The sequence below is a fragment of the Danio rerio genome, chromosome 19 (assembly GCF_049306965.1).
Source record: "Danio rerio strain Tuebingen ecotype United States chromosome 19, GRCz12tu, whole genome shotgun sequence".
In the NCBI taxonomy this organism is placed as follows: Eukaryota; Metazoa; Chordata; class Actinopteri; order Cypriniformes; family Danionidae; genus Danio; species Danio rerio.
In genome coordinates this window covers 5762501-5788340 of record NC_133194.1, presented here as the reverse complement: position 1 = coordinate 5788340, position 25840 = coordinate 5762501, and the positions used below count along the sequence as shown (strand labels likewise).

The 25840-nt window shown below is 35.9% G+C and overlaps 2 protein-coding genes across 7 annotated transcripts in view; one reads left to right on the top strand and one right to left on the bottom strand.

Annotated features, from left to right (window-relative positions):
• Positions 1-1949, bottom strand: part of cdk12 (cyclin dependent kinase 12) — a 49164-nt gene extending 47215 nt beyond the window's left edge. For both annotated transcript variants that reach the window (XR_012394877.1, XM_003200531.7), the window contains exon 1: positions 126-1949. Coding sequence is in view for 1 of the 2 variants with exons in the window: in XM_003200531.7 (XP_003200579.2) it covers positions 126-1192 (1067 nt within the window). In the remaining variant the exon portion in view is untranslated. The remainder of the gene's footprint in view (positions 1-125) is intronic.
• Positions 1950-6875: 4926 nt separating this feature from the next.
• fbxl20 (F-box and leucine-rich repeat protein 20) overlaps positions 6876-25840 on the top strand; it is a 23868-nt gene continuing 4903 nt past the window's right edge. The window contains exons 1-11 of one of the 5 annotated variants that reach the window (XM_073931420.1): positions 6876-7883; positions 14586-14806; positions 17601-17662; positions 17819-17873; positions 19326-19400; positions 19494-19588; positions 20273-20341; positions 21574-21669; positions 21844-21970; positions 24738-24812; positions 24892-25022. In XM_073931420.1, coding sequence (XP_073787521.1) covers positions 17601-17662; positions 17819-17873; positions 19326-19400; positions 19494-19588; positions 20273-20341; positions 21574-21669; positions 21844-21970; positions 24738-24812; positions 24892-25022 — 785 coding nt within the window. In that variant the 5' untranslated portion in view covers positions 6876-7883; positions 14586-14806. Of the gene's footprint in view, positions 7884-14568; positions 14807-17600; positions 17663-17818; positions 17874-19325; positions 19401-19493; positions 19589-20272; positions 20342-21573; positions 21670-21843; positions 21971-24737; positions 24813-24891; positions 25023-25840 lie in introns of all 5 variants that reach the window. The other 4 variants (XM_073931421.1, XM_073931419.1, XM_002664711.7 and 1 more) reach the window with 4 other exon arrangements.

Below are 25840 nucleotides of genomic sequence, written 5' to 3'. Positions count from 1 at the left end.
TTATTTTTTAAGTGTTTAACAGAAGAAGGACACTCAAAGGCCTGAAACAAGTAAAAGGTGAGTAAATGATGACAGCGTTATAATTTTAGGGTGAACTGTGCGTTTAATATGTAGTGAGCACACACCTGGACACTGGACTGCTGCTGGGTGAGCGTCTGCTCGCGTAAGGACTTCCAGGTGAGTGTTTTCTGCTCACATACGGACTCCCATCCTTCTCAGGGCTGGAAGACCTCCTTCTCCCGTAGGGGCTCTCGGACCTCTGTCTGCTCCGCCTGGGCGGCTCTCTGTACGGGCTCGGGCTCGCGGCCTTGCGTTTGGAGGAGTAACTGTTCTCGAGCTCCGCAACGGAAGGACTGTCCACCACGGTCCTCCGGGACTGGCTTTTCCCTTTAGGGCTAGACTTGCGACTCTTTGCGGCCTTTCGATGGCTCCGGTCCTCCTCATACTCCTCGTTCCTTCTCTTTTCTTTGCGAGATTTGGATGAACGCACGCTTTCCTTACTGATGGAGGAAGATGCGGAGGAGGCGCTGCTGCCCAGGCTGACAGCTGACTGCACCGCGCTGGAGGACACCGATTCGCCGCCGCCGAGCTTTTTGGCACCGGTCTCACCGGAGCGTCTGGATGATGAAGCAGCAAGGCACGCGACTGGACTAGCCCTCTCCTTAACCTTCTTTCGGCTCTCTTTGCTCACCCTCTCCCGGTCCTTGATGCTCTTTTTGGCCCCTACTGGTCTTTCCGCAGACTCCCTGACCCGATGCCGGTCTTTGGATTTCTTCCGGGAGCGCTTGCGTTTATGAGTCCGGTTCTCTTTGGCGACCCCCGCCACCACCTCACCGTAGTCCGACAGATCTAGCTGTTCGGCGTCTCTGGTGTCCACCGGGTTCCCGGTGGCGGGGGAGTCAAGGAACGTGTCCGAATCCGAGCTGATGTCGTCGTACTCCACCAGAGGCTTGATAGCGCCCGCTGCTGGACGCGCGGAGACAACGCACAACGCGCCAGTTTCGGCCTCGTGTTTGGACTTGTTTCGTTTGTGCTTAGAAGAAGTGGACGAGGAGCTCGTCGTCTTGGTAAGATGCCTACCGGAGCCCGCGTGCTGCAGCGGCTGACCATCCCCGGCGGCCGCCTGCAGCTGTTGGTGGTACAGCGATTCAGCCTTCCTCTTGGTCCCATGCAGGCGGTCTGATCCAGGCATACCTCTGTCCTCCGGAGACGCGGACCTATGCGGTCAAGACAGCACATGAACAGCACAAATCGCTCAGTGTTGAGTAAAAGTGTGAAATCTTGCCAGATGGAGGAGTAATGGGGAAGCAAAACAAAGATGCGCACGCGATTGAATGCGCATAGGTTATCCACAACTCATCCCCGGTCCCGTGGCCTCCTCAAATCGCGTCAAAATAAATCCAAGAGTGCAAAGACCAAAACAAAAACGATTTTTAACGATATGTCCTTCAGGATGGCATCACTGGCGGTTTCCAGGGTGCCTCAGGGAGCGCATTGCGCTCGCGCTTCTCGGCTAGCTTTAGCCAAGCTAGCGTCCCCCGAAAAGACAAAAAGAAAGAAGAAAAATACAGGCTGTCCTTGTTTTAGACTGTTTATCCTTGCTCGATATCAAAGTCTAAACAGACGTGTGGCTCTCCTTGCACACGGTTTCTGAGCTCTGAAGCAGTAAAGCTCGCTGTGTAGGGATATTGTCCCACATAACTGAAAATAAAACTTGACCCGCTTGCTTCTTGTTCACATATTCGCTTTAATGTTCAGTGTAAACTCTCTGCAGTTTCATGTTCATCGGAAATGATCGCATATTTATGTGTTCAAATTGATTCCAGTTCACTTAAGCGGCTCTGGGAAGAAACCAGACCCAGAAATTGGGCGATGTTCGTGGATATAAAACCCTCCACGGCCCTTAACTCAGAGAGAATTCACTTCATCCATTACAGCCAAAATTATGCGCTGCTTGTTCCGCGCATGCGCCGTTTAAGCCCATCCCACGGAAAAGGAAATAGCAGGGTTACAACATTTACAACAGAATTGAATATTTCGTCGCGCTTTCCCAGAAATAGTGTGCTGTTTTGTTTATAAATAGTGACAAAAACGAAACTGCAAACGTAAAAAATATTAAATCGCGTATATATTTAGTTTCTCTAGAACACGATTCTGTCAATCGTCATGGGAACTAAGCGAGAGCCAATCAAAACAGACGGCTGTATCCCGCCTTCAGTCGCGCTTCAGTTGTGCTGAAGTTTACCAGAGAGAACAGCATCAAGTTGATTCACTTCACTCACACTTGATTCACTATTAATAGTACTACATTAATCAAAGTTTAGTTTATAAATTATTTAGCATTTAAGACAAATATATTATGTATAATGATATAAATAAATACATTAATAATGTTTTCTATTTACATTTCTATTATGTAGGCTACATGAACACGTGAAGTTGCAGACTCGTTAATTACATCATTTCATGAACAATCATGTCATATTAGCATATACAGCATAAGACTCATGTAATAATTATGGCTAGGCCATGTATACCCTCATGTATTATATAACAAATTATATAAATATGTTTAATTTCTAAATTAAATTCTATAGATAAACTTTCTGTGATTAATAGTCTATCACAAGCAAATATCGATTATAAGAATGGCTATCATTTATATAAAGACTTGGTACACTCTGCATTTGCAACAACTTCATTTCTTAAGTTTTAGGAAGCTAAAGATTTCTCTGATCCACACAAGTCATGTGATGGAGGAATTACCTGTTTCCATTTGATAAGAATGGCACGTCTTGCTAAAAGAGTAGAAAAAGCAATAACCTGGCGAGATGCAAAAGTCAAGTCGACTCTTTCTGAAATACCAGAGACACATGCACTCCGGTGCTCGCAGCGATCTGAGATTGATTCCCGCCTCGCAGTCCTATGCTGATCCTTCCCCTCCCCATGCTTTCCTGTCAATACTTTCAACTGTCCTACACATTAAAGGTGAAAACCCAGAAAACAATATTATTTTAAAAAGGGCTGTCAAGAAGTTAGGGTCTAGATCAGGGGTCACCAATCTCGGAGGGGTGGTGTTCCTGCAGGGTTTAGCTCCAACTTGCTTCAACACACCTGAATGTTTCCAGTATACTTAGTAAGACCTTGATGAGCTAGCTCAGGTGTGTTTGATTAGGGTTGAAGCTAAAATCTGCAGGACACCGGCCCTCCAGGAACAAGTTTGGTGACCACTGGTCTAGATTTATGTTAATAGCTTGAATAAGTGGATCAGAAACACTGGCTCAGAAATTTGTCAATTGAGGGCAACTCCAAAACATATGAAAATGGTTGTACAGATGCGGTACAGGTGAATTGGGTAGACTAAAATGGTCCGTAGTGTATGAGTGTGAATAAGTGTGTGTGGATGTTTCCAGAACAAAAACCATTGCGTGAAAATGTGCTGAATAAGTTGGCGGTTCATTCCGCTGTGGTGACCCCTGATAAATAAAGGGACTAAAAGAAAGTGAATTAATGAATGGTGAGACAGTATTTAAGTTCTAACCTTTTTTCCATTCAATCTCAAATAAGTGCTCCAAAAAAGTTTGTATTTAGGCAACAAGGTGGTTCTGCTTAACTTTTTAATGTAAAAGTTAATAAATTTATGTAGGTATGTATATAATTTTCACACCATTGATACTTAACGGATCAGTATATAAGTATTGGGTTCAGAGGATTGTTTGGATAATACTTTTTTATGGCACAAACCATCATGAACATCTTAAAAGGTGAACATAAAAAACTAATAAAACAATGGTGAAAAATAAAATAATATAAAAGAAAAATTAAGAATTAACAGAGGAATAAAAAAAACTTATAATAAATAATACAAATCTCAGACTTTTTGCTTTTCAATATTTTCACAGTAGAAATAAACCAATTAAAATCAATACAAAAAACAGTTATTGTGGAAGATGACTTGGCAATTTCTGTTTGTGTATGTGAAATTTTACCAATAAAATAAAGAGATTAACAATACGCTTGCTGGATTTGTTTTCATAAAAAAAGTAATATATTTTAATGTAAAGCAATAGCTAAGTTTTGTCTTTTAAAAACTTATATTTGGCTAGTTCTTTCCAGAAATTGTTTACAACGTTGCATTCATAAAATAACTGTCAAAGGCTCTCTTTATCTGCATTCCAGAAACGACAGATGTCTAGAAACTACAGATTTCAATATACTTTGATAATGAAGATTTTACTGGGTAAATTGTTTGTAGTATTTTAAAATGAATTTCCTTAATTTGATTAATAATAGTGTATTTGAATGGGAGTTATTCCAATTCATATTAACTATAATAGAGTTGCAAAAAATGTGTCTCTAGGAGTGATTTTGCTTCTGAAAAATATTATGTGTACATTATTCAACTCAGCACCTTCTAAATATAATTTTGGGGTAACAGACAGAGAATTATAGCAAATATGATTTTTATCAAGTTGAATAATTGTAAACAGACATGAATTGTTCATATGATAGTAAATTTCCGGTACTGTCAAAAAGTTTAAAAAGATGATTAATGTCTCTATTGATGTCTTTACTAAGAATAAATATTTATTTGAACTTTACTATTATTCTAAATAAAGGAGGTGTGAGGAGAATTGTTTTTTTTTTTCTTTATTAACTCAATGTCACAAGAACAAGAGATATTACATTTCACATCGTTTCTGAAAGAGAAAATGTATACAAAAAAAAAGGAAATCAAATGTACTTTTATTACAAGAGAGGCTAGAAAAATTGTGAAGCTCATTTATTATTATTATGTTTTAATTATTTATTATTCAAACAGCCAAATTCTGACTGAGGACAGTTGAATGTTCTGGCCAGTTTGTAGGCTTAGGCAGTTGTAGGCAGTTTTTAATTTAAAACTTTAACAGATTCTTATTTTTTTCTAATGATTTATAATGTAATAATTTTTCAATTTTAAATTAAGTCTATTTATTTTTCTTTATTCTAAATCTTTTGGTAATATTTTGGTACATTAAATGTGTCATTATGATGATGATCCAACAAGCTAATCCAGCTAAAAATAGTGCTTAAAATGTCACTAAAATACAGTATTTAAATCTCATACATTGTAAATGAGGTGAATAACTGCAAAAAGGTCCACATTTTGAGAAAAAGAACCACCCTTTATACCAGGCTAGCTTTATACCAGTGCATTTATATCTGACTTAAAACTTTTCAAAAATGTCTTGGAAGGGATTGTTTGGATAAAACTTTTTTTTAATTGTAAATATGTGCAGACATAGTTCAAGAGAATACATCTCTCAACAATTATGAACAAAATAAAAATAAATGAAATAAAATGAGAGAAATTATCTCAGTAATACAAAGTATAAACAGATGCCAGGGGTAAATAAAGGTAAGATAAAAATGAAAAATAAAACTTTTATTCAATCAATTGAAAGTTACATAATGCTTCATATGTTTTTTAGCTTTTCTGTTTTTAATGTTAAATAGTGTAGTATTGTTTAATCTCCTTTAAAAAATGTTCAAAATTTGGCTTAGCCTTGGCCCATTTCTTGACATGATTATGGCATTTTTCCAAGTAATAGTATCAGTTGTATAAGAAAATATGTTGTACTTTTTGAATCAATTCCATCTTGTACTAAAGCAAATATGACATCATATAACCCAATTTGTATTAGTGTACCAAATGCCCCTGAAATAAAGTTAGAAACATCTATCCAAAATAGTCTTGAGTATACACATTGAAAAAACAGAGTGCCAGATTCTTTAACAATACCATAAAAATCCTAAGTTTTCTCTTCTCCACTCCAAACCGTTCAAATAACTCTTTTACAGGATAAATTCTGTGTAAAATTTTAAATGATGTCTTACGTTATTACTTATAAAAATTATGTAAGTAATCATTTTTTCTACTCAATGTTTTCAAATTTTGATGACCAGAAGACTGTTGAAGATGGTATATGATTCTTTTTTAAATACATTTCTAATATACTTATTAATACATTTATTATTAACAATGTTAATATCACCAATAAATAAAACATCATCACTTGTCTTTGGCTGTTAGTCCACAGAATTACGCAACAGTGATACAACTTTACTTGGTATTGCATCAAAAATAACAGCACAGTCTTTTGGTTTCACAGGAACTTTACATTTTTGGAGGAATTCTGAGTATGACAAAAGCAATCCATGTCCATCAAGTAATTGACTGACTGTAAGTATTCCATTGTCATACCATTGTTTGGATAAAACGTTGCCTCGTGTTACCACCACGATTACGTCATATGACGAACACCAAACATTGAGTTTTTATTGGCTACGGCCGCTGTAGGCGGGGCTAACTCAGCAAATCCGGAAACGAGCAAAACAATAACATGAAAACAAACGATTTGCCGTATGTACACTTTCCATACACCATCACCACAAAACAATGCACTTTCTTCAAGTGCTTTGCAGACATTAATCCCCACAAATGGTTTTATTTATTAAGCACACCAAACAAACTTCATATGCACTACTGTATATAAACAACACACTTAATTCATCTAAATGCAGCTCACCATATTTATTCATAAAAAGAGGAAATGATGATAATTTAGTATAATGACAACTACCAAAACTGCTCATATTTATTAACAACCTCGTTCTAATCGACCTTAGAGACCTTGAATATCATCCACAGATGATTAATTTACACTTTTACTTATATAACGCGTCGCTTCAAGCAAAAAAATAATGTGTTTATTCCTGTAAAAAAGCCCTGAAATTTAATAATAAATAAAATATTGAGCACGAGGTGTAGTTTAGAGATGGGGAAACTGCCTGAGATCTAGTGCTGACAAATGGGAGGGGGTGATCCGCAACACACAACAGGAGATAAGCTTGATTTGTTCATACTTCAACCACTGGGGCTCTTCTGCATCTTTTCGCCGTACACAAACGCGATGAAATTAAGCGAAAACACGGCATGAGCTCGACGGAAGCCAGCGGCACCGACACATCTGCGTCCTTTTAATAACCGGACGCGCTTTTCCCTCTCCGGTTTACCGACTTTATAGTGTTCGGGATGGGTAAGGAGGTGAACGGCGTCTCTCGGAGTCGCTTTGAGGCGAGTAGCCACTGTTTATTTCCAGATTGACATGTCAATGTAAACAATCTTGCGTTCTGTTTTGGTTTAAGTACTCCTAAACGGTTTAAATAATGGAGGATTATAAGTGTTGCTGCGGTAGAAGAGGCCGAGCTTCCGCAATCAGACGAGTTCAGCTTTTCTGATCACTTGTCAGTCATTTAAACACGTTCAGAAATCCATGTTGACCAAAGGCTGCAGCCAATGTTTATTTTTAGGTCGCTATATTGTTTCCTGGCGAAGTCTACTTTGTGTCGGAGTGTATAAACACAGCCATTGTTTCCCAGCTTAGTGAGCCGCAAAAGGAGCTTAAATATTTCTCGTTTATTTACGCGAAGCAACAGTAGGTTGCGATTTTTCGCTTCGACGTATTTCTAAATAAATTACACTGGTCAGCTGAGATTATAGGACTCGGTTAACGCTGGTAGGCCCACACAGGCTGAAGTGGGGGAAAAACAGCCGGCCAAAACAAAAGCTGGATATATACACAGGCCTTTATGCGTAAAAACACTAGCGTTACCTCAGTTTATCACTAGTGAGAACAGTTGGGCCTGTTTACGCAAACATTTGGTTTGTTGTTTCACTCGAAGACGCAAAATCAACCGCGTTTAAACAAGTTATAACTGTGTTTACAGCGGACGTGTTTTAAAAACTTAGCGAGCTTACTAGCTAGTGTGCGTTTTCCAGGGCTGCATAGGTGCTTGGTGGAATTCTGGGCGACTGTGATGCTGTCTAGATAGGCGACTTGGTAGGTTTTGAAACATGCTGAGATGCTTGGTATTTATGTAGCCTATTTGCTTTTATTTTCATGGTTTATGTTTGTGTTTGTTCGAAAGATCAACTGTTGTGAAGTGTCAAAGTTAAACATCTGAGGATTCATTTGTTATGGCACAGTGTTGCTTTAATACACATGGATATAATCTAAAAAGGTTATTTTTAACTGAAATATATCATGTCATCTAGTTTACACCACCACCACCACAATTATTTGACTCTGTACACAGTAAACATTGAATTTAGGTGTGTGAATTTTGTGTGTAATGTAATTACAATTACATGAATTCAATATGGCTTATGTGAAAATCTCATTTAGTACAAAAGAGTGTTAAATATCAACAAATCAAATATGTTGTGATACGTTTAGAAGTGTCGAAATAAAACATCTGAGGCTAGTTACTAAAGATTAATTTGTTATATAATGCCAGAATGTTGCCTTAATGTCCATAAATTTAATCTACAAACATTATTTTAGCCAAAATTGATCACATTACCACAATTGTTTGACTTTGCACATGGTAAACATTGCATTTAAGTGTGTGAAGTTATGAAATTTTTATGTATATTTAGTGTAATAACGATAATATAAATTAAACATGGCTAATGTGAAAATCTCATTTAGAAAATAAAAGAGCTAAAAAAATATATATAATGGAATCTCATTTATGCCACATCACCACAATTATTTGACTTTCTGCACACTGTAAACATTGCATTTAAGTGCGCAAATTGCTAATATTTGTGTGTGTAATGTAATTACAATAACACAAATTCAGCATGTCTAATGTGAAAGTCTCATTTAGTAAACAAAACAGTTAAATATGTTCAATATCAACAAATCAAATATGTTGTGATGCGTTTAGAAGTGTCAAAATAAAACATCTGAGGCTAGTTACTAAAGATTAATTTGTTATATAATGCCAGAGTGTTGCTTTAATGTGCACAAATTTAAATCTAAAAATATTATTTTAACCAAAATTTATCACATTACCCCAATTATTTGACTCTCTGCACATGGTAAACATTGCATTTAAGTGTGTAAAGTTATGAAATTTTATGTATATTTAGTGTAATAACGATAACATAAGTTAAATATGGCTAATGTAAAAATCTCATTTAGTAAATAAAAGAGTTAAATGTATTCAATATCAATATCATTGTATCAAATATGTTGTGACACGTTTAGAAGTGTCAAAATAAAACATCTGAGGCTAGCTACTAAAGATTAATTTGTTATATAATGCCAGAGTGTTGCTTTAATGTGCACAAATTTAAATCTAAAAATATTATTTTAACCAAAATTGATCACATTACCACAATTATTTGACTCTCTGCACATGGTAAACATTGCATTTAAGTGTGTGAAGTTATGAAATTGTATGTATATTTAGTGTAATAACGATAATATAAGTTAAATATGGCTAATGTAAAAATCTCATTTAGTAAATAAAACAGTTAAATATGTTAAATATCAACAAATCAAATATGTTGTGACACGTTTAGAAGTGTCGAAACATCTGAGGCTAGTTACTAAAGATTAATTTGTTATATAATGCCAGAATGTTGCTTTAATGTGCACAAATTTAATCTAAAAACATTATTTTAACCAAAATTTATCACATTACCACAATTATTTGACTCTCTGCAGATGGTAAATATTGCATTTAAGTGTGTGAAGTTATGAAATTTTTATGTATATTTAGTGTAATAACGATAATATAAATTAAACATGGCTAATGTGAAAATCTCATTTAGTAAATAAAAGAGTTAAATATATTCAATATCAATATCATTGTATCAAATATGTTGTGATGCGTTTAGAAGTGTCAAAATAAAACATCTGAGGCTAGCTACTAAAGATTAATTTGTTATATAATGCCAGAGTGTTGCTTTAATATGCATGCATATAATCTAAAAAGATTATTTTAACTAATATGTATCATGGTATCTCGTTTACGCCACATCACCACAATTATTTATTTATTTAATTGTTTAACCAGGAATGTCCCATTGAGGTACATTATCTCTTCTACCAGTGAGTCCTGGTCAAGACAGGCAGCATAGGACAAAGTTACAAAAAATAAAATAAAAAATAAATAAAAAAGTTGATAATATTAATAAATACATGTCACAACACATAGACACACAAAAACAGGAGAAACCATAGTCAATTGTTAAAACATGCATTGTTCTAAATTGACAGCCTTTAAAATATTTTTAAATATAGCGATAGATAGGATGGATTTCATATGTAGTATATCTTGAAGCTCATTCCATACATATAGAGCACACTTACAGAATGCAGATCAACCTAACTCTGTGACAAAATGGCGTCTTATGTAAGAGTATATCTGCTGATCTGGTATTGTAAGTATTTGAACAGTACTCCAACAAATTTGCTATATACTTGACTGTCTGCACACAGTAAACATTGTATTTAAGTGTGCAAAGTTACAAAATATTTGTGTGTGATGTAATTACAATAACATGAATTCAACATGGCTAATGTGAACATCTCATTTAGTAAATAAAATAGTTAAATATCAAATATGTTGTGATGCGTTTAGAATTGTCAAAGTGAAACATCTGAGGCTAGTTACTAAAGATTAATTTGTTATATAATGCCACAGTGTTGCTTTAATACACATGAATATAATCTAAAAAGATTATTGTAACCAAAATATGTCATGGTGTCTCATGTACGCCACATCACCACAATCATTTGACTCTGCACACAGTAAACATTGCATTTAAGTGTGCGAAGTTACAAAATATATATATGTGTGTGTGTGTGTGTGTGTGTGTGTGTGTGTGTGTGTGTGTGTGTGTGTGTGTGTGTGTGTGTGTGAGTGTAATGTAATTACAATAGCGTAAAGTCAGCATGGCTAATGTGAAAATCTCATTTAGTAAATAAAACAGTTTTAATTAATATTATGACACTGAATTATCTACTAAATTTCATAAATAAATGACATTTTAAATTAAACATAACTTTTTAAAGTTAATACTTTGATAGTATGTTCATTAATCTCTGCTTTATCATATCACATTATAACTTAGAATGGCATGAAATATATAATTACACAACAAAACAGCAATTATTACACAAATAAAACTGCAATTATAACACAACTTAATATCAATTACACAAATGAAACAGTAATAATTAGACAACTATTAATTTTTGAACAATTTGTGCATTACACCTAAAATGACACTGAATTATCTACTAAAATTGATATACAAGTGATATTTTAAATTAAACATGACTTTTTAAAGTAAAAACTTATATAGTATGTTCAATCTCTGCTTTATCATATCACTTTATAGCCTCGAGTGGCAAAAAATATATAATTACACAAAAACAGCAATTATTACACAAATAAAACTGCAATTGTAACAACTTTATATCAATTACACAAATAAAACAGTAATAATTAGACAACTATTAATTTATGAATAATTTGTGCATTACACCTAAAAATGACACTGAATTATCTACTAAATTTGATAAATAAGTGATATTTTAAATTAAACATGACTTTTTTTAAAGTAAAAACTTTAATAGTATGTTCAATCTCTGCTTTATCATGTTACATTATAACCTCGAGTGGCATAAAATATATAATTACACAACAAAAACAGCAATAAATACTCAAATAAAACTGCAATAATTACACAAATAAAACGGTAATATTTAGACAATTATTTATTATTTTTTTTGTGCATTACTCTTAAAAATGACACTGTATTATCTACTAAATTTGATAAGTGACATTTTAAATTAAACATGACTTTTTTTTTAAAGTAAAAACTTTAATAGTATGTTCAATAATCTCTGCTTTATCATGTTACATTATAGCCTCGAGTGGCATAAAATATATAATTACACAACAAAAACAGCAATAATTACACAAAACAGTAATAATTAGACAATTATTTATGAATTATTTGTGCAATACTCTTAAAAATGACACTGAATTATCTACTAAATTTGATAAATAAGTGATATTTTAAATGAAACATGACTTTTTTAAAGTAAAAACTTTAATAGTATGTTAAATCTCTGCTTTATCATGTTACATTATAGCCTAGAATGGCATAAAATCTATCAATCATATCCTCAAAGTTACTACTATGGTAAATGTTAGTGTAGGTGCTTGCTCTACTCAGTATTTCTGTTGCGATGGCCTGAATGTAATCAGTATTTAAGAAGCGCTGCATTGTTACCAGCTTAGGCCTGTTTCTTTTTTTAGGATGGGAGTGATTATCTGCACATTGTTTTGGTGACCGCGGCATGAGAGTTATATTTACAAATAACTGACAACTCTTCATGCTCGACAGCGACCAATGTTGTCTGAAAATGTGGTCTGTTTTTGTTGGGTTATTGATAGTTTGGTTATTTTAGCGGTCAATTTTATTACAGGATGATTATCGTACTGTATGGTGTAGATTGTTTTTTTTTAACCTGGCAACCCGATCTGAATGTTGAGCTAGATGTTAGTTTAGAAATGAGGTTGTTCATGTAATAACAGAGTAAGGGTATGGCTTGTTAATTGGTCTGGACCAATCAGATGAAGGAACTGAGTTGCTTTACATGTAAACCAGGAAGTCTTGTGAAGTTGCCTAATATGGTCGTTGTTAGAAGGGATACAGCTGTGGCCAGAAGTTAATGAGAATTGTTGATATTATTTATTAAATTACCCATTAATTCCCCTTAAACCCCTCTCAGTAATGTTAAAACAGTAATTATAATGAGAACTATTTATTCAATATTATTGTCTATCCCACCCCAACCTTAAACATATCCCTTTCAGTAATGTAAAAAGAGTATTTATAATGAGAATTTTTAAATATTGTTTATTAAATGACTCATTAACTGTATTTAAGTAACATCTACATCCATCCCAACCCCTCACATTAATGTTAAAAACAGTAATTATTAATAAATATTATTAACAGTAAATAATTAGCGCTAATTTCTGGCTGCAACTGGATCCCTTCTACATTTTGTCGTCTAATGTGTTCAGGAATGTCAATAAGTAGAGCTGTAGTCTCAGTAGTGTGAATTAAGTGGAAAGTCATGTTGATATTTTGAAAACGATCGATAACATTTGATCTGGAAACACATTTTCTTTCTCAAATAATCATTTCGTAATAAACATGCACTGCACATCGAGCAGAAGAAAAGCAAAGGTCTTCCTACTAAGAAATAAATACCATGAATGGGCGAATGAATGGCTTAATGAACATGTGAAGAATATTTTAAGACTATAAATTCAATATACATTTGCTGGCCACTTTATTAGGTACACTTTACTTGTACCGGGTTGGACCCCCTTTAGTCTTTAGAACCGCTTTAATTCTTTGTGGCATAGATTCAACAAGCTACTGGAAATATTCCTCAGAGATTTTGGTCCATATTGACATGGTAGCATCATGCTGTTGTTGCTGATTTGGCGGCTGCACATCCATGATGCTAATCTCCCGTTTCACCACATCCCAAAGGTGCTCTATTTAATTGAGGTCTGGTGACTGTGGAGGCCATTTGAGTACAGTGAACTCATTGTCATGTTTAAGAAACCAGTCTGAGATGATTCACGCTTTATGACATGGTGCATTATCCTGCTGGAAGTAGCCATCAGAAGATGGGTACACTGTGGTCATAAAGAGATGGACATGGTCAGCAACGATACTCAGGTAGGCTGTGGCATTGACACAATGCTCAGTTAGTACTAATGGGGCATAAAGTGTGCCAAGAAAGTATCCCCACACCATTACACCACCATCACCAGCCTGAACTGTTGATACAAGGCCGGATGTATCCATGCTTTCATGTTGTTGATGGCAAATTCTGAGCCTACCATACGAATGTCGCAGCAAAAATCGAGACTTATCAGACCAGGCAACATTTTTACAATCTTCTATTGTCCAATTTTGGTGGGCCTGTGTGAATTGTAGCCTCAGTTTCCTGTTCTTAGCTGACAGGAGTGGCACCCGGTGTGGTCTTCTGCTGCTGTAGCCCATCCGCCTCAAGGTTGGACGTGTTGTGTGTTCAGAGATGCTCTTCATACCTCGGTTGTTTGAGTTACTGTTACCTTTCTATCAGCTGGACCCAGTCTGGCCCTTCTCCTCTGACCTCTGGCATCAACAATTCTCTGTAAACTCTAGAGATAGTTGTGCATGAAAATCTCAGTACATCAGCAGTTTCTGAAATAATCAGACCAGCCTGTCTGGCACCAACAACCAAATCTTGGCACTTAAATCACCTTTCTTCCCCATTCTGATTCTCGATTTGATCTAGTGCATGTCGTCTTGACCATACCTAAATTCACTGAGTTGCTGCCATATGATTGGCTGATTAGAAATTTGCGGTAACAAGCAATTGGACAGGTGTACCTAATAAAGTGGCCGATGTGTGTGTGTGTGTGTGTGTGTGTGTGTGTGTGTGTGTGTGTGTGTGTGTGTGTGTGTGTGTGTGTGTGTGTGTGTGTGTGTGTGTATATATATATATATATTATAATATTTTGTTAAACAACAATATATTACTCATATTTTTAGTTAGATAATGTAGTCATTTCTCTTTTTTCATAATGAGAAACACTTTGATTTTAATTTGATTTTTTCCTGCTTGGCCCACTCGTGCCTTTTGTGAGATTCACCCATGTAAAAGCAATTACAGGAGACATTTAGATCTAAAAGGGAGCTGCTGGTCATGAGAAAAGTCATTTGGTTGCTGACGAGGGTTTGAGATGAGCTGCAAACAAGTGATCAATCATTCCTGGTTCGTAACAGTCTGCAGTCTGGCATCACATGGCTCATCCTTAAACCAACAAACAAGTGGAAAAGAAAGAGGAACAGCACAAATGGCAGAGTTCATAAAGCAGAACAGCTGTAAGCCTCATCTCTCACATATGGTTTGTTTGTCTTTCTCGGATGAGTCGGTGATTTAAAGACTTAGTTCACCTCAGATAAAACCATCAGATCCTTACAAACACGTAGTGCATAATACTGTGGGGGAAATAAGTATTAATCATGTCATGTTATTACCTGGGAATAATATTTCTAACGGAGCGGTTGACATGGGATTGATACCGATTTTGGGAAAAACCCAAACAATACAGGCATAAAAAACAAAAAACAAAACAAAAAAATCAGTAAAATGAGACGAGTTCTGTGTAATTACAATAGAATGACACAAGGGGAAAGTACTCAGCTACTGAATTGTATTTAACACTTTATATAAAAGGCTTTTTTTTTGGTGATGGCAGATTCAAGACGTCTCTCTTACGGAGAATGAAGTCGCAAGCATTGCTCTGGTTTGAGTTTATCACAGACTTCAACAGATTGTAAAAATCTTGGCGGTTCTGAGGGGCTCATTATATCCAATCTGAGCTTTAGTTTGTATTCTCTATTGGATTTAAGTCAGGTAATTGGCTAGGCCATTCTACAGCCTAATTTTCTTCCTCTGAAAGCATTTGAGAGTCTCCTTGGCTGTGTTTTGAATCATTGTCTTGTCTGAAGTGTCTTTATCATATGGAAATGCACAGCTAGTGTTTTTCAGTCAATGATGAACTTCTGGCTAGTGCAGAAAATCCATTGAAAATACTAAATTTCCATATTTTAAAGACACGGAGCTAAAAAAAAAAAAATTTAATCCAGTGCTTCTTGTTTGGTTCGATACTCCCTTTATATCGTATCTTAGCCAGGCAGTGAAGATCGCTGTTTTTTTTTTTAAATCAATCAGATCTTAAACTTGGTGAATTTGTATGGGATTAGGATTCATCGGAAGCCCTGGGGCTGGCTGACGGAAATTAAAGTTTTGATTGTTATGCCGGAATGACAGTATAGTTCCTAGCCATAACTGCCTCGAAAATAGATTAAACTTTTCATTTTCTTTTAGTTATAGCACACAATGAAGCTATAAATTTGAAGCTCTCTTTTTGTGAATTTTTTTTGATAAGGATGCTAATGGTCTAATCCGATTCAATGATTTATGCTAAGCTAAGCTAAAAGTACTCCTGCCAGACATGGAGATTGGCAGAATGGGATAAAACATGATAATGGAGTTGTAAAAAAAGTTGAGTGTTCCCTTACAAAATTAGGACTGGCGGGTGCATACACAAGCATTTGCTATTCTGGGATGAATTTAAAAAAATGTATTATTGTGGCAGAATGACAATATTCATAGCCATATCAGCATCTAAAATAGATTTTTTTTTTAAATGAATTAGATCTTAAACTTAGTGATTTTGTATGGGATGACAATTAATCGGAAGCGCTGGGGCTGGCTGACGGAAATTAAAAGTTTTGATTATTATGCCAGAATGACAGGATAGTTCCTAGCCGTATCAGCCTTGAAAATATATTTAACTTTTCATTTTCTGTTGGTTTTAGTACACAATGAAGCTATAAATAGGAAAAGTTTTAAAACTCTCTTTTTGTGAAGTTTTTGAGGAAGATGCTAACGGTCTAATCCGATTCAATGATTTATGCTAAGCTAAGCTAAAAGTGCTCCTGCCAGACCTGGAGATTGGCTGAATGGGATAAAAAAAAGATAATGGAGTTGTAAAATATTTACAAAAAAGTAGAGTGTTCCTTTAACATGTTTAGGACTGGCTGGTGCATACACAAGCATTCACTGTTCCGGGATGGATGTGAAAATGTATTATTGCGGCAGAATGACAATATTGTTCCTAGCACACAATGAAGCTATAAATAGGAGAGTTATAGAAGCTCTCTTTTTTTGTTGTTGTTTTAAGTGAGATGCTAATAGTCTAATCCTATTCAATGATTTATGCTAAGCTAAGCTAAAAGTGCTCCCACCAGACCTGGAGATTGGCTAAATAGACATGAGAAAATGGAAATGAATGGAAAAAAAGATAATAGAGTTTTTACAAAAAAAAAGAAAGGAGAGTGTTCCTTTAACAAATTTAGGACTGGCCGGTGCATACACAAGCATTCACTGTTTCGGGATGGATGTGTAGTCACTACTTAAAAAAAAAAAAGGAACATCCAGTCCATTCTGAATTATTCAGCAGGACAATCTGTATCTCTTGTTACCACTTGCAAAAAGGGTTTGTGGTTTGATGACACCAATATGTGACCTCTGGTGTTAATTTCATGTAAAACGTTTGCTACAATGAGCATTTAGGGCAATGTGTCAACCTCAAAAAGCAGAATTTGGGAGTCAATTCCCATGCCTGGAATAACTCTCTTTGTGCAATTGTTTCATTACACTCTGATCTACTGCCAGTTCTAAATAAGGAATGAAAAACACCAAATTTTTGAACAAATCCCACACTATATAAAAATACATTTAATAATTTGGCTATTTTCCCAAAGAGGCATGCAAATGAGCATGTTTTCTCAATGCAGCAGAAAAACAACAGTAGAGATTTGCAAAAGTTGATCAGTTAGCTGTATGTGTGGCCATAATGGTGATACTACATAATATAAATAAAATATATATTATAAAATGTCAATTTAATTCAAACCTGTTTTTTTTTTGTCAGTTTAAACCACAGCATCTTTTCTCAAACATGAATATGAAAGACATTTAATTACCAAAGGAATTCATTGTTTTTTAAAATGGTGTGTGATTCGGACCGTGTAAACAAAGCTGTATTAACGTTTGACTATGGAAATGCTTACTTTTTGAAAACTGTGTCTTTGTTTTCCTCCTCAGATGTTCTCCAATAATGATGAGGCTGTTATTAACAAGAAGCTGCCGAAGGAACTGCTGTTACGGTTGGTGTGAAACCCTTGTAGTACTTTTCTGCTTCATTTCCACATTGAATAATCTCTTATTTAAAACAATCATCCGTACTCTGCACCTTTTCTGTTTTTGCACTTCTTTCTTGATAAGTTGTTAATGATGTTTACTGTGATTCTCTCCGTCTGCAGAATTTTCTCATTTCTGGATGTAGTCACACTTTGCCGCTGTGCTCAAGTCTCACGAGTAAGTGCCTTTTAAAAAAAAGTACATTTAAAGATTAGATTAACCCCACCACTTTTTTGGGGAAAATGGGTTTTGTGAAACCATCTACCCTAGTGTGGTGGAATATACAGTTGAAAGCAGAAGTTTACATGCACTGTATAAAAAGGCACATAACCATTAAAAAAAAAAGTCAGATGGTAATGTGACTAAACTTTTTCTCTCTTAGGTAAGTTAGGATTATCACATTTGTTTTTGTTATGCTTAATAGATGAATAATGACAGAGATATTTTTTGAGAAATTGTTATAACTTATCTTGAAAGTCAAGTTTAAATACAGTAAGATTATTCTGCCTCTGAAAAAGCTCAGATGATGATGTCAAGGTTTTGGAAGTTTCTGATTGGCTAATTGACAACATTTGAGTTAATTGGAGGGCACAACTGTAGAATAGTATTTAAGGAAATCCTCGCACACACTGCTTCCTTGTGTGAAAACATGGGAAAATCAACAAGCCAGAATCAACAGCAAAGCCAGATTACAATTAGCTAAATTACACTGGGAAAAAGACTCATTTTTGGAGACATGTCCTGTAATCTGATGGAACTAAGATTGAACTGTTCGGCCTTAATGACCAGTGTTACATTTGGAGGACAAAGGGGAAAGCTTGCACGCTTATGAACACCACCCAACTGTAAAGTATGGGGGCAGCAGCATCATGTTGTGCTGCTGTTTTGCTGCAGGAGGGACTGGTCCACTTCACAGCATAGATGGCATCATGTAGAAAGAACATTATGTAGAAATACTGAAGCAACATCTCAAGACATCAGCCAGGAAATTAAAACTTGGCCACAAATGGGTCTTCCAAACAGACCATGACCCTAAGCATACTGCCAAATTAGTGAAAATGTTCTTTAAGGACAACAGAGTGAATGTTTCGGAGTGGCCATCACAATGCCCTGATCTCAATCCTATAGAAAATGTGTGGGCAGAGTTGAAAAAGCTTGTGTGAGCAAGACAGCCAACAAATCTGCCTCGGTTACACCAATTCTGTCAAGAGAAATGGGCCAAAATTCCTTCAAACTATTGTGAGAAGCTTGTGGAAAGAGACCCAAAACATTTGACCAAAGTTATACAGTTTAAAAGGAAAGCTAAAAAAAAATACCAAGGAAATGTGTGTAAACTTTTGACTGTCTAGAACTTAATAAATAATTCTTTTAAAAAAATCTCTCATTATTCAGGCATTTAGCAAATGTAAATCATTTGGGTAATCCTAACGGACCTAAAGTAGTAAACTTTTAGTTTGATTTACCATCACATATTTAAAAAAAAATGGTTATGTTTCTTTTTTTAGAGTGTATGTAAATTTCTGATTTCAACTGTATGTAGATTATACTGGCATCTGCTACTTTATTTGTTGCATGTTTGATCAGCCAATCACATGTAGTGTGAGAAATGCACTAATTTCTTCCTCTCAGTCGTGGAACGTGTTAGCTCTGGATGGCAGTAACTGGCAGCGCATTGACCTCTTTGACTTCCAGAGAGACATTGAGGTCAGTAGATGACATTTTGTTTTTAAGTCCTTAAATGTAAGGATTTTTTAATACTGTTGAGTCAGAATGATCCTCAGAGCTTTTCATTTGCAGGGCCGTGTGGTGGAGAACATCTCGAAACGCTGTGGAGGTTTCTTAAGGAAGTTGAGTCTTAGAGGATGCCTTGGAGTTGGAGATAGTGCACTCAGGTCAGGCTTTTACCGTAAACACACCAATACAAACAAGCACTTGTTTTAGCCTATCATATCAATCCCAGATTTGCTTCCGCAGTGCACAAAACCAACATTTTGACAACATCAAACAAACTACTGTTTTTGAGGGGCAAATTAGACGTCATGCAAAGAGCTAATAAAGAACTTGGATTGACAATGGACCCTTTTTTACATTTCCAGGTTTCTTAGCAGCAGAAGTAATCATAATTGGGCAAACTTAGAGAGCAGTGAATGGGAGAGTACAACAAATAATGATTTTACAATCCTATTTGCTGAAATAATAAAAGAAAAACTCCACGCTGGTGTTATCAAGACTTTCAGAAAAAGGGAAAAAATAGTGCGAGACTGATAATGGCAGCCAGAAGAGAAAACAACGTCAAATTTACTGTCCTGCCCCCATAGACACTGCATTAGGAACACCTCGCATAAGCGGCAATTCGTATTTGTAATCAAAATATGAAAAACTTTCAAGGATTTAAGATGCTGATGACCATTAAACGTATTATAAAAGTCTTGTGAAAGGGGTCTATAAAGCAAGTTATTGTGCACTTTGATCTTGTAAACCTTGTTAAACTTGAACTCACAGTCATCGCTTTGACTTGGAGGCGCATTCAATCACTGTTTAAAGTTTATTCAGGTAAATTTGTTTTTCTCTTGCAGAACGTTTGCCCAGAACTGCAGAAATATTGAGCTGCTCAGCCTCAATGGCTGCACCAAGATCACCGACAGGTGCGTGAAGATGCTAACAAGGAACTTTGCAATAAGAAGCACTTATGTTCAATGAGCATGTGTTGCCTTTTTAGAGGGCAAACCACCTCAAACTGTAAGGGCTCTATTTTAATGATCTAGGTGCAAAGTCTAAAGCGCAGGGCGCAAAAACGTAAGAGCATGTCTGAATCCACTTTTGCTAATTTAAGGATGGAAAAATATGCTCTGCGGCCTGGCGCATGGTCTAACAGGGTTATGCTTATTTTCTTAATGAGTTATGGGTGTGTTTTCAGCATAAGGTGCATTGAACCAATCAGAGATTTATCTACCATTCCCTTAAAGAGTAAGTTGTGTAGCACCATGGCGCATTTGCTATTTACATGGCGGACTTTGTAAGTTGAAAAACTGAAAGCTTCACTTGCAAGAAAACAGTTAAACAGAGCATCTGCAGCGTAAGGATAAAGAACGAGCCTCCTCCATTTAGCTTTACTACATTTAGCTCCATTTTTACTTAACTTTCTCTTTTCTTTTACTACTGAATGAGGCCGATAAGTATGGCATAAAACATATGCTGGATAAGTTGGCGGTTCATTCCACTGTGGCGCCCCCAGATTAATAAAGGGACTAAGCCGAAAAGAAAATGAATGAATGAAAAGCAACTTGTCATGAATAAACTGAAAAACGCCCCCCGAGATGAAGAATGCATGCAGGCATTGTACATTTATGTAAAAAATAATATTTTTTGTAACATTTTAATCCTTTAATTTTTTCATGTGTAAATATATTTGTGTATTGCTGTACATCCTGTGTGTATTTAGCAATGTGTAAGCATTTGAATGCACATAGGCACATAACTAAGAAAGAATAGTTATGTACTATTAGGCACTAATAGTGGAAGAATAAAGTCACGTTAAAAACAAGCACAACATTGTTTTTTTGTGAAATTTCCTACGAGTTTGATGTGTCACATGACCCTCTTCCTATTGAAAAAAAACAACAGTTGATCCAAGATAGCAGACCAAAATGGCCACCATGGTCACCACCCATCTTGAAAAGTTTTTCCCTCACATATATTAATGTGCCACAAACAGAACATTAATATCACCAACCATTCCCATTTTACTAAGGTGTATCCATATAAATGGCCAACCCTTTATAAATGCACTGATATATTTAACATGCCAGCTCCCAGCTCTACAATGAACATGTTTTTGAAATCTCCACTGAACTTGTGTCTTTCCCTTTTTTTGCAGTACCTGTAACAGCTTGAGTAAATTTTGTCCCAAACTGAAGCATTTGGATCTTGCCTCCTGCACCTCAATCACCAACCTGTCCCTCAAAGCTCTGAGGTCAGAAGATGATTGTTTGCTTGATGTTTATGTAGAACACTTCTCTTGAGTTAAATGACACAGATCAGACACTGTTTTTTCATATGTTAATAACAAATGGCAATAAAAATGAAGTCTACAGTACATACAAGAAACAAACTAAACTAAATGACTGTGTGTGTGTGTGGTTTATAGTGAGGGCTGTCCTTTGCTGGAGCAGTTAAACATCTCATGGTGTGATCAGGTGACCAAAGACGGCATTCAAGCCCTCGTGAGGTGTTGTCCAGGACTCAAGGGCCTGTTCCTTAAGGGCTGCACACAGGTAAATCTGTACAATTTTACTGTTTTTCTTTTATAATTTAATACTATTCTGACTGCACTTAAACTTCGACTACCAAAAGTGACAGAAAAAAGGTTCATAAGACTGAAATTGTTGTCTGAATTGGTGATGTTTATGTGATGGTTCTAGAATCAAATTTGATGCTTGACAATTTACTGCCACTAAATTATCATAAGTCATTAAGAATATTAATATTATACAGTGTTGTTATTGTTTACGAGAACAATTTTTTTTCTGAATTGAATAATGAATGAAAACTTGAATATTGAAATACCAATATTAGACTTTAAGCTCTTAAAAGAAAAATAGAAATGTTTTCTTAGTAATTGAATTAAGAGGAGGTACTGAAATTTAAAAAAAAAAAAAAAAAAAAAAAAAAAATTATAATAATAAGTAAAGTAAAAATTTTAGGTTAGTAGCAAAAGAAATTTCTCACATTTAGGTAGTTAAAGTGCTTTACACAATGGGTGGAATCTCCTCATCCACCACCAGTGTGCAGCATCCACCTGTATGACGCGACGGCAGCCATATTGGCCAGACCACACACAAGCTGATTGGTGGAGAGGAGGCAGAGTGATGAAGCCAATTATGATATGGGAATGGTTAGGAGGCCATGATGGACAGAGGCCAGAGGGCTGGGGTTAAACCACTACTCTTTTTCGAAAGACATCCTGTGATTTTTAACGGCCACAGAGAGTCAGAACATTAATTTAACGTCTCATCCGCCCACTGAGCAATCAACATCAAAATATTAGTATATTAACAGAGTCCCCATTAATATATTAGGACCCATACAAAGCACAGATTGAGCACCCCATGCTGGCCTCACTAACATCACTTCCCATGTGGTGTCCCATAAAGGTACTAACCGGGCGCAGCCCTGCTTCACTTCAGCGGACAACCATTTTAAGCCTCCTTTCCACTGCACACGACAATTGACAAGCGACAGACCTGAAGTCATTCATTTCCAATGGAGAGCAGTCCGGGAGCTGCGTTGAGTTCCGATCATCTCCGTATATGTAAAATTCGGATCCGAATTGAGTTGCGGATCCGTTGAAATATTTGAACTCCTGCGACTAGACCGTATGCGACCACCCGACCGAATATGATGTATTCCAGTGTTGCACAAGCAGATCCGTTCTTGCGAGATGAGAAATAGGAGTTTATTTGGTTATTTTTTGAAATATAAAAAGTCTCTATTAAAAAAAAAAAAACTTTTCTGTTCATAAATGTAAGTAAGAAAGTAATAAAAAAATATTTTTAAATGTTGTCTCCACATTCCCTCCAATATTTGAGCAGTCTATGAGTTTCTAGTATTCATTCATTCATTAAACCATGTAAACACACAGAGAATAAAGGCTCTTGCTTTTGCCCTCCTTTATTTCTGACACCGTGAGAATCAGCTTCTCCCCCGTGGAGCATGACAACACTGAAAATACTGTGCGGCTGCCACAAGGGGGCGTATTCCGACAGTCGTGTCCAAATGTCGTGTGCAGTGGAAAGGCGGCTGTAAAGTTGCAGAGAGCTAGCTGCCAGCAATATTAAAACTTGTATATAATAAAACAAATTAATTAATAGAAATTTAATCATTAGAAATGAAATAGCAAACAAAACAAAAACAAACTATTTTAGTGATTTAAAATAAGCAGTATCATTAAAAAAGTAGTATTTTGGCAACTAACTTAAGGTCTAAAATCATTAAAACCAAAATAAAAAAAGATTACAGAAAAAAATTGTGTAATAATATGCCAAACCAGTTAAAAACTAAAATAAAAAATAGCTCAAAATATGAAAACAAAAGCTAAATATATTAATAAATAATATAGTACTTGCCAAAAATTGATGCCGTTAGTTTAAGCATTAATTAATTACACCACAGTGTAAACAGTGTTAACTAACCTTAAACCATTAGAATTAGGATTTTTAGTCACACTTTTTTATTTTAATGTGCAATTCTTGCTGTTGGGTGGCAATGGTGGCTCAGTGGTTAGAACTGTCACCTCACAGCAAGAAGGTCGTTGGTTCGAGTCCCAGCTGGGTCAGTTGGCGTTTCAGTGTGGAGTTTGCATGGTCTCCCCATGTTGGCGTGGGTTTCCTCCGGGTGCTCCAGTTTCCCCTACAAGTCCAAACACATGCGCTATAAGTGAATTGGATGAACTAAATAGTCTGTAGTGTATGAGTGTGTGAGTGAATGAGTGTGTAAGGGTATTTCCAAGTACTGGTTTGTGGCTGGAATGGCATGAGCTGCGTAAAACATATGCCAGAATAGTTGGCGGTTCATTCCACTGTGGCAACTCCTGATAAATAAGGGAATAAGCCAAAGGAAAATAAATGAATTTACTCTTGCTATTTACAAACCATTAACTATGTTCTTTTGCTAAATAAACCTAATTTGCTGCTTATTATTAGGTATTAGGGGTAATAGTTGGGTATTAGGTAGGATTAGTGTTGAATAGATCATGAAGAATATGTACTTTATAAGTACTATTAAACAGCCAATATCTTAATAATATGCATGTAATAACTGCCACTGATTAATAGGAAGAATTGTTACCTAATTTAAAGTGTTACCAGATTTTTTAATGTAATGACAGTCTACTTAAAAATGCGTAGTTTATTTTGATCGTTTATGATCACTGACTTTTTTATAAAACTAAAAAAAGTTCCATTTTTAATCCCATAATGCAGAGTGTAACAGCTTGAGAAAGTTTGTGATGTCTCAGTCTTGTTTGTGTTTTTCTCCGTGTAGTTGGAAGATGAAGCACTTAAGCATATCGGTGGGCATTGTCCAGAGCTGGTCACACTCAACTTGCAGACGTGTTCAGTAAGTGGCGCACATTCACATTCACCTTCGCGTTCTGGCACACATGAGCATGATCGTGTGTCTGTGTGTGAATGAGCAGCAGATCACAGATGAAGGCCTCATCACCATCTGCCGGGGGTGCCATAGACTGCAGTCTTTATGTGTGTCCGGCTGCGCAAATATTACAGACGCCATCCTCAATGCCTTGGGACAAAACTGCCCTCGCCTCAGGTACCCTAAACGTGCATGTGGGTGTAAAAATGCTCCAAAATTGATCAAACAGGGGTCTTAAAAAAGTGTTAAAAAGTCTTAAATTAAAAAATCGAAATGTATGGCTTTAAAAAGTGTTAAATTTGCTGTTCTAGGTCTTAAATATTTTTGCACAGGTCTTTTTTCTTTTTGCGATGTCCATGTATGCTCATTTAATTTCTTTTTGTTGTTGTTGCTAGGTTTTTGGGGTGTTGTAGTTCTTTATTTCACTAGTCCAATTGTAATTTGCGGTATTACAACTACAAAAAGGTCAACTTGCAATAGCCAATCAGCTTTCTGATATTAAACTCAGTGCGCGCGGCAAATGTGACATCATCGCTGTGTTTGCGAAAGTTCGCTTTGAGTGCGCGCGACATGATTTCAGCTGGCAGAGTATGCCGTTATTTCACTGACAATTGTCGCAAGCGTAGTTTTATAAGTCGGGAGCGCTGTAATACGAGAGAGCGAATCTCTGCTCGCTCTTAAAACACTGGCTGCTCACGTGCGAATGATATGCTCTCGCTCCGTCGGACTCCTTTCGTGCTTTTGCTCTCCAGAGATGCTTCAGCATTCTGTAGTATTAAGAATAGTGAACTGATAAAATAAAATACAGTGTAGTTTTACTACAGTAAAGTGTGTTGAATTGTATAAAAATATACCCTATATTGTAAAAAAAAAAAAAACTAAAGCACTGGGTAGTTTGTTTTGAATACACATGTTGTGTTACCATAGCAACTATAGTATTACCACAACAGAGTAATTGAAGTACTTTGCAAAACACTGTACAGCAGACACTAGTT